This window comes from Rhinoderma darwinii, chromosome 7 (assembly GCF_050947455.1).
Source record: "Rhinoderma darwinii isolate aRhiDar2 chromosome 7, aRhiDar2.hap1, whole genome shotgun sequence".
In the NCBI taxonomy this organism is placed as follows: Eukaryota; Metazoa; Chordata; class Amphibia; order Anura; family Rhinodermatidae; genus Rhinoderma; species Rhinoderma darwinii.
Window position 1 is genome coordinate 141,736,519 of NC_134693.1, and position 9,686 is coordinate 141,746,204.

A 9,686-nucleotide genomic window follows, 5' to 3' on the forward strand; every position below is an offset into this window, starting at 1 on the left:
ACTTATACCAGGCTGTACCTATATAATTATATACAGAAGATACCCAGGTTATACCAGCATGCTCCATATCACTATATACAAGAAGATGTATAACTTATACCAGCTGTACATATATAATTATATACAGAAGATACCCAGGTTATACCAGCATGCTCCATATCACTATATACAAGAAGATGTATAACTTATACCAGGCTGTACCTATATAATTATATACAGAAGATACCCAGGTTATACCAGCATGCTCCATATCACTATATACAAGAAGATATATAACTTATACCAGCTGTACATATATAATTATATACAGGAGATACCCAGGTTATACCAGCATGCCCCATATCACTATATACAAGAAGATGTATAACTTATACCAGCTGTACATATATAATTATATACAGAAGATACCCAGGGTATACCAGCATGTTCCATATCACTATATACAAGAAGATGTATAACTTATACCAGCTGTACATATATAATTATATACAGAAGATATCCAGGTTATACCAGAATGCTCCATATCACTATATAGAAGAAGATGTATAACTTATACCAGCTGTACATATATAATTATATACAGAAGATACCCAGGTTATACCAGCATGCTCCATATCACTATATACAAGAAGATGTATAACTTATACCAGGCTGTACCTATATAATTATATACAGAAGATACCCAGGTTATACCAGCATGCTCCATATCACTATATACAAGAAGATGTATAACTTATACCAGCTGTACATATATAATTATACACAGAAGTGATAGTGTTTCAGATTTCATGTATCCTAATCATTTTTCTTTTAGATTTTGGGGAGATTTATTTCCACAGATTCCAACACCCAAGAATGACCTGAAGGAGACTTTCCAGACTCTACAAGGACAGGTATCTTGTTTATGTAATGAGTCAGAATGAAGTTTTCATACAGAATACACAATATGATCATTATAAATATGGATTCTGTAACATTGTAACGAGTTGACGCTGTGTTCTATTGTCAGCGCTGGTAGAAGGTGAGATGTCATCGATGTGTTGGGCAGGATATTGCTCCCATTATTTTCCCTTTTTCCCTTCCATGGTCCTTCACTATCACTTGGGCTACATTTTCTGCCTCTTTCTCTTCTATATGGTGGATAGGAAGTGATAATCCTCTATGGGCACCACAAAGTCTCGCCCCATTTGCCCCTCTTAATCCCTAAAACTTGTCCTGCATGTGATCTTCATCCAAGATTGTTTTTGTGAATTCAGGTTGGAATAAAGGAAAAGGGCCCAGACACCTGCCAAGTGCTGGGACCCTTCCCTTGCGGAGATTTATGAAGGTCCCAGCTCCCACATCTTTAGCCTAAAAAAAATAATCAAAAAAAATCTCCGGTAAATATTAATTTTACAAATTGTCCTCTTCATTTCAGAAATGTATTAGATATTATCTGCGTCTGGAAAAGCTGGATGACAACCAATATGTCTGCCATTATAGCTCCCACAGAGGTTGTCATCTGAGTTTGCCTAGTTATGTATCGATCTTGGATAGGGGGATGTTTAACGACACAGTTCAGGTGTCTAAGAAAGCTGAGTGACAACTCTCGTGGGAGAAGTAATGTCAGCCTGCTGAAGGACGTGTATTAACCAGGGATTATTTTTGTGACATATCAGAAAAGAAAAAAAAGGAAGAACCCATGTAACTTTTTGATTGTTTCATGTGATATGCAGGGACTTTAGTTATATAACAGACTCAGAGCAGCAGAATACATTTTGTACCATTAAAGGGTTTGTCTCATATGCTCCATTAGGGCATATGGACCTTTTAGACCCACTTAGGGCTCCCCTCTTTTAGCCAGAACAGGGACCCGCACACAAAGTGGCTCTCCCACTGTCGGACCTGGCCCACCCATACAGTACCTGGTTGGCCATTCATTTAAAGCATGCAATACCACTTTCCTCCTGCAGGCAACTTTTTGGACGATCAGGGCTACCAGGTGATCGGTTAATGAGACAACTTCTTAAATATAAAATGAAGGGTTTTTTTGTCTTTTACCTGTACCTTCTGCTCTGTCTCACAGGCCCTGATGCGCTGCAATTCGTGGGACAATGAAGAAGTGATCAGTTACATTGAGGAGCTGGTGGAGCCAGAAAAGTACAAGACGTCTCTAGAATATGCGCGGATTGGAGATTATTCCTCCAGTGGATTGTGTAAACCGCTATGATCCTGGATGCTGCTGCGCTCCGCCGGCCAAAAATAATCAGGATTTTTATTATCAGGGAATACAAACATCTATAGATGCAAGTTCCTGGGTGGTGGCACCTGGATGAGCTGCCAGAACCTGCACTGGGGGAGCACCTGGTATAGAAACTAGATTCTACTTCAGCAGCCAGTGCCCCCCAGTGGTAAAGTGACTATGACTAGAAGAAGCTTCACAACAACCCTGAACATTGGGGAATCTGAGCATTTCCAGTGCAAAGAAATAAGTTGCCAGTGTAGAAGACGTCTTCTCCCAAGTTATACAAAATCATGCGTGACAATCAATATGTCCACAGCTGCCACCCAGCTCACCTCATGCCCAGATAAAGCCTGGTAAGGCTGAGTGGCTGCCAATACGGCTCCGTTAGGGTACACTGTTCAGATTTTTTGAGCTTTTTAACAACAAATGTGCCTGTTTATGCAAGAAATGGAAAGAAATGTGAAGTTATTTGGATGAAAGCAGCTGAAGATAGTAAAATCTCTGCTGTTCTGTCTTCTGTACTCTTTATTAAGTGGTCTCTGTAGTCTCATTGTTTATTTTTGTGAATAAATTGTTGCAGTAAAGAGATTAAAAGCAAAGAAGACAATCCTCTGGATGAGCAGCCTGAACTCTAGATTGTTACAATGTATCAGTGCAGGTAAAATGTATCAAACTATAGGAGAGAAATTGATGCTGCTGGTATATCTGGATACAATTGTAACAAATCCTCAGCAGTCATTATTAGGGCTGTACAAGTTCTTTGCCTCTAGTTGTAAATGAGAATGCCCATATTCACTGACAGCAAGCAGACATCTTGAAAATCCATTTATCGGGTGTGTTTACCTCTGACCACCATTTTTTATTTCCATGAAATTCCATAAACGGCAGAGTCACTGTGTACATACATTACATTACTTATCCTGTACTGATCCTGTGCTACATCCTGTATTATACTCCAGAGCTGCACTCACTATTCTGCTGGTGGAGTAACTGTGTACATACATTACATCACTTATCCTGTACTGATCCTGAGTTACATCCTGTATTATACTCCAGAGCTGTACTCACTATTCTGCTGGTGGAGTCACTGTGTACATACATTACATCACTTATCCTGTACTGATCCTGAGTTACATCCTGTATTATACTCCAGAGCTGCACTCACTATTCTGCTGGTGGAGTCACCGTGTACATATATTACATTACTTATCCTGTACTGATCCTGAGTTATAGCCTGTATTATACTCCAGAGCTGCACTCACTATTCTGCTGGTGGAGTCACTGTGTACATACATTACTTATCCTGTACTGATCCTGAGTTACATTATGTATTATACTCCAGAGCTGCACTCACTATTCTGCTCGTGGAGTCACTGTGTACATACATTATATTACTTATCCGGTACTGATCCTGAGTTATATCCTGTATTATACTCCAGAGCTGCACTCACTATTCTGCTGGTTGAGTCACTGTGTACATACATTACATTACTTATCCTGTACTGATCCTGAGTTACATCCTGTATTATACTCCAGAGCTGCACTCACTATTCTGCTGGTGGAGTCACTGTGCACATACATTACTTATCCTGTACTGATCCTGAGTTATAACCTGTATTATACTCCAGAGCTGCACTCACTATTCTGCTGGTGGAGTCACTGTATACATACATTACATTACTTATCTTGTACTGATCCTGAGTTATATCCTGTATTATACTCCAGAGCTGCACTCACTATTCTGCTGGTGGAGTCACTGTGTACATACATTACATTACTTATCCTGTACTGATCCTGAGTTACATCCTGTATTATACTCCAGAGCTGCACTCACTATTCTGCTGGTGGAGTCACTGTGTACATACATTACATTACTTATCCTGTACTGATCCTGAGTTACATCCTGTATTATACTCCAGAGCTGCACTCACTATTCTGCTGGTGGAGTCACTGTGTACATACATTACTTATCCTGTACTGATCCTGAGTTACATCCTGTATTATACACCAGAGCTGCACTCACTATTCTGCTTGTGGAGTCACTGTGTACATACATTACATTACTTATCTTGTACTGATCCTGAGTTACATCCTGTATTATACTCCAGAGCTGCACTCACTATTCTGCTGGTGGAGTCACTGTGTACATACATTACTTATCCTGTACTGATCCTGAGTTACATCCTGTATCTCTTTATTTTATATAAATTTACAAAACATAAACTGAAAAACAAATACATAACTAATTCCATATAACCAAAAAGTCACAACCAAATTCTTATAAACACATTTTCTTCTATACATCTCTGTATATGAGAAGAGAAATCTATACCAGACCCGGCCACATACACCCCACTCTTATATACTTACATCTACACTTCATCCGAAACAAAACAATAACTAGAATATATACAAACATCATATAAACGTAATCAAAAGTACTAACAGAAAATCCCCCGACCCGCGTCACCCGAGGGCCTAAAGAAACAACATAATAATAGCAAATAAAATAATAATAATAATAATAATAATAATAATAACAAAAACAATCCAAAATATAATAATACTAATCCCAATTATTTTTTTTTTTTATCTTTTTTTTTTTTTAACATTTTTTATTTTTTTTATTTTTTAATCACACTATACACATCCTGACTTTCCCTAACCTTACCCTTCTTACCTAAACTCCACCACCCCAGCCAGCATCTCGCCTCATGTCCTCTCACGTCCGCATAGTCCAGATGCTGGCCCCAACCACCACACCCAACACCCCAGCCCAGCCCCCCGCCCCATGTCCTCCCATGTCCGCATAGTCCGGGGCTGGGTCAGGCAAACCCCCCCCCCCCCGACCCCCTCCCAACCTATCTATTAACCCCCTTAAGTCTATCCCTATTCTAACAACATTTCTACAATATAATACAATACACATCACCAACTTGTCCAAATACCAAACCATATACAAAATACACCGTACCCGAAAGCACCAAGTTCGGTCGCTTGTAAACCTTTTTCCTGCCATTTCAATCCTAAACAAAACAAAAATCTTCCAGTGCTTACCTAGCCCATCACCAGATAGAGAGAAGGGAAAGCCCCCCCCAGCTCCCCCCCAGAGGCCAAGGTACCACGTCCACCGCTGCACCCTCCCTATCGCTTGCCCTATCTCCTTACCCTATTACTAGCCCTTTCTTGACCCTATTGAAAGCTGACCCTATGCTGACCCTCACCTTTCCCTTATTCCGAGCCCTATCGCTATATATTTTTATTTATTTATTTATTTTATTTTTTTTGGTGCCTCAGCGGAACGCAGACCCCCACCCCCAGTTGAGCACCGGTGACGACCCCCCCCTCCCTCATGAAGGCAGACACATTAAGGCACCCAAAAGGAAAAGCCCCTCCAAAGACGAGAGGCTTTGGATGCTCCCAATCTGCCAACCTCCAAAGAATGCACCTTCACCAGGTCACCCATGATATTGCTAACAACCTCATCCACTAGGAGGATTTTCTTCTGGGTAGAAACTAGACATCGTGCATTCCACATAAAGTGCCTGACCACTATACTGACTAGAAACAAGGTGCAATGGTCTCTACCACCGAGGTCTCCGAACACTCCATAGGCCCACCCAGCATAGGAGAGGCTGGTTAGGCCTGGCCAACCAATGGAGGCTCCCACCCTTTTGTATACCTCTGTATTGAAAGGGCAATGAAGCAGGAAATGCTCCATGCTTTCCAGCACTCCGCCGCACTCCTCCCGGGGGCAATCCCGATCATCAGAGCTTCTGCACTTTAGATTGCCCCTCACATACAGTCTCCCATGGAAGCAACGCCAAGCCAGATCCCAAAACTTCTGGGGAATCCTCGCTGAATTTAAAAGTTTTAATCCCACCCCGAGGTCACTACTTGGGCAGTCTTTGAGCGCCAGGGGCTTCTGGAAGTGGGTCATCAGGACCCTCCTGTCAAGAAATTTTCTCGACATGGTCCTGATCTCCCACACCTCCAGACCCCACCGGCGAACAATCTTCAGCGCCAGGGTGGCATAAGCCGGGAGATGTCCGTGAGGTGTACGCAGGTCTTTCACTTGCCCTCCTCTCTCCCATTCCTGGAAGAAAGGCCGAAACCACCCCCTGCAGGAGGATATCCACCAAGGAGCCCTCTCTTGCCAGAGGTTTGCCAGGTTGATCTTAACAAAGGTGTTCACTAGGAACACCACCGGGTTAACCATACCTAACCCGCCTAGTGTCCTTGGTAGGTAAGTAACCTCCCTCTTGATTAGGTTGAGCCTGTTCCCCCATAACAGCTGGAAGAACAGGCTATAGACCCGAGTCCAGAGAGGTTCTGGCAAGATGCACACACTGCCCAGGTAAAGCAACATGGGCACCAGGTAGGCCTTGGCCAAGTGAACCCTTTCCCTCAGGGTTAAGGACCAACCCTTCCATTGGTCGACCTTCTGGGCAACTAGATTCAGCCTATCCTCCCAGTTCTTCTTGGGGTAATCACCCGGGCCAAATTCGACTCCTAAGATCTTAGCAGACTCCTGAGGCTCTGGAAGGGTGTCCGGGAGATCAAAACCAGGATCTCCTCCTCCCAGCCAGAGACTTTTGCACTTATCCCGGTTGATCTTGGACCCAGATGCCAATGAGTAACGCTCCACTTCCGACATCACCCACTCTGCCTCCCCTCTCGAGGAGAAAAAAATGGAGACGTCGTCTGCGTACGCAACCACCCTCTGAGTGGCCTCCGGCCCCTCCAGGCCGGCCCCGACTCCCGCCAATGGCCCACGATCGATCCTTTTAAGAAAAGGATCAATTGCGAACGCATATAGCAAAGGGCTCAAGGGACAACCCTGGCGGACACCAGACCCAACCTCAAAGGGGGTTCCAACCCAACCGTTCACCAGCGCAAAAGTCTCAGCCCCAGTGTATAAGGTCTGTAGCCAATTGACAAACCCCCCCGGTAGGCCGTACCTCGGAAGGACCGACCAGAGGTACTCGTGGTCCACCCGGTCAAAAGCCTTGGCCTGGTCCAAGGACAGGATGTACCCCTCCCACCGACCAGAATTTCCCTGCTCCACTGCCTCTCTGACACTGAGGACAGCACTAAATGTGCTGCGGCCTGGAACAGAGCAATGCTGGACCGGCGAAAGGAGCCGGGATGCAAACTTCACCAGCCGATTAAACAGCACCTTTGCGAGAACCTTTCTGTCCGTATTGAGCAGCGCTATGGGACGCCAATTCTCAATACGGGTCGAGTCTTTACCCTTCGATAAAATGATCAAGGCCGACCTCCTCATTAACATTGGCAAAGTACCCGAGGAAAGGCACTCATTAAACACCTCAGTCAAGAGGGGAACTAGGGTTCCTTTAAAAGTCTTCTAAAACTCGGATGTTAAGCCATCCGGCCCTGGCGATTTTTTGAGGGCAAGCCCATCAATCGCCAATCCAACTTCCTCTTCCTTGATCGAGTCTATCAAAACACCGAGAGAGGGGTCTACCCCTGGCTCAGGGATGGTTTCAGCCAGGAAAGCCGACATCTCGTCTCGGTTTGGATCTTGCTTCCCCAAGAGGTGCGAGTAGAAGGATCTGACGACCTCCAAGATCCCTGATTTGGATCTCTTCAGAGATTCTGTACTATCAATCAGTCCTGTCACAACCTTACGACTCACTGACATCTTACAGTTCCTGTAGGGGTCGGGCGAGCGGTACTTCCCGAAATCCCTCTCAAGAACTAAAGATGTGTGCCTATCATACTGACACCTCCTGAGCAAAGCTTTCACCACGGAGATCTCCTCCCCACTACCCCCGGTTGAGACCAGATGTTCGAGTTTCCTCCTCAGTTCCTGATATAGGCGGTACCTACTCATGGACCTGAGGCTTGAGAGCCTGCGGAAAAATCCTGCCACCCGGACTTTAAACAACTCCCACCACTCAGACTTAGTACCACTGAGATCCAACAAAGGTACCTGGCTCTGAAGAAAATCCTCAAAGGCCTGTCTTATCTCCGCTTCTTCCAAGAGAGTAGAATTCAGCCTCCATATACCTCTTCCCATCTGGAGGGACTCTGCAATGTTCAAAGAGAAAATAATCATACAGTGATCGGAGAACTCCACCTCAACAACGGACACTGGTGAAGAGATGGCTTCCTCCTTCAAAAAAAACCTGTCTATCCTAGACCTACAACTACCTCTACGATAGGTGAAACCTGAGTGGCCTGGGGTATGCCTGATGTGGATATCCACCAGGCGAGCATCGCTAACTATATTTTTTAATGCTACACTATCATAGGTCAATTTTTTATCTCCGGAACCTCCTCTATCTCGGGGCCTCACGACAGTATTGAAGTCCCCTCCAAAGATAACTTGTCGACCTGAAAAAAGGAAAGGTTTAATCCTCATGAAGAGACTTTTACGGTCCCATTTGCTCTGGGGTCCGTATATATTGATTAGTCTTAATTCCTGTCCCCTCATGAGGACATCTAAGATCAAGCACCTCCCCATTTCTAACTCAATCATCCGTCGGCATGTTACCGGTGCGGTGAAAAGGACCGCCACTCCGCTATAGGGCTCAGCCGCAAGAGACCAGTAGGAGGGCCCGCGTCGCCACTCCCTCCTAGATTTAACGACGTCTGCCAAAAGTGACAGCCTGGTCTCCTGCAAAAACAAAATGTCGGCTTCAACTCGGCCAAGAAAATCAAAGGCTGCAAATCTCGCCCTATCTGACTTAATGCTGGCAACGTTAATTGATGCCAGCGTCAACGGAGTGGGTGCCGCCATCATGGATGTTTGAGTTAGACGGCTTTCTTCTTCCCACCCCCCCTCTATCTGATGAGGACCCCCCTTCTTTGCCTCGCTTCTTGCAAACTGAGGAGTCCATACTCACCACCCTATTCCCATCTTCATCCCCAAGTTCCGGGTCAATCTCCCCCTCTGGGGGCAATGGCCCCTGCAGCAGGGGAGGCTCAACGACTCTAGGGTGCCCTACCATGCCCTCCCTCTTAGTATGAGAGGCTGGAATGTCCACGAGAGCATAGTATCGATCAGTAGAGCGCACCAGGGGGGTACAGGATTTACCTTCCTGGGCCAGGGCGGGGCCAGATGTATTTGGCCCTTGGGTTTTGCCCGGTGTCCCTTTTGCTGTAGGCTGAGTCCTCTCTTCCTCTCCCACACTTTCATAGTGGGAGGACTGAGAGTCCTCAGCCCTCTGCTCCCTTTGGATCCTCCTCATCTCCCCGTTCAATTCGGCCTCCCCAGGGGCATCAGCTTCAGGGGGGGCATCCAGATCCGAATCAGAGGTCGTCCCAGTTTCCTGGAGCGCCCTCCAAATCCTCTCCTTCCTTCGCTTCTCCGCCCTTCTCTGGCGAGAAGGGGGACCCTTCTTTGCATTCTTCCCTTGCCCCTGTGCCCCATCGTCCCTGCCCGCACCCTCACCCACGGAGGCCTCCCTCCTTTCATCCTCCGCAGGTTTGGAAC

At 45.5% G+C, this 9,686-nt stretch overlaps 1 protein-coding gene across 5 annotated transcripts in view; it reads left to right on the forward strand.

Annotated features, from left to right (window-relative positions):
- The window catches only part of IL5RA (interleukin 5 receptor subunit alpha), a 53,521-nt gene extending 50,783 nt beyond the window's left edge, over positions 1-2,738 (forward strand). For 4 of the 5 annotated variants that reach the window (XM_075832445.1, XM_075832447.1, XM_075832444.1 and 1 more), the window contains 2 exons: positions 815-893; positions 2,066-2,738. In XM_075832445.1, the coding sequence (XP_075688560.1) occupies positions 815-893; positions 2,066-2,209 (223 nt within the window). In that variant the 3' untranslated portion in view covers positions 2,210-2,738. The remainder of the gene's footprint in view (positions 1-814; positions 894-2,065) is intronic. The other variant, XM_075832449.1, reaches the window with a different exon arrangement.
- Positions 2,739-9,686: the final 6,948 nt, after the last annotated feature.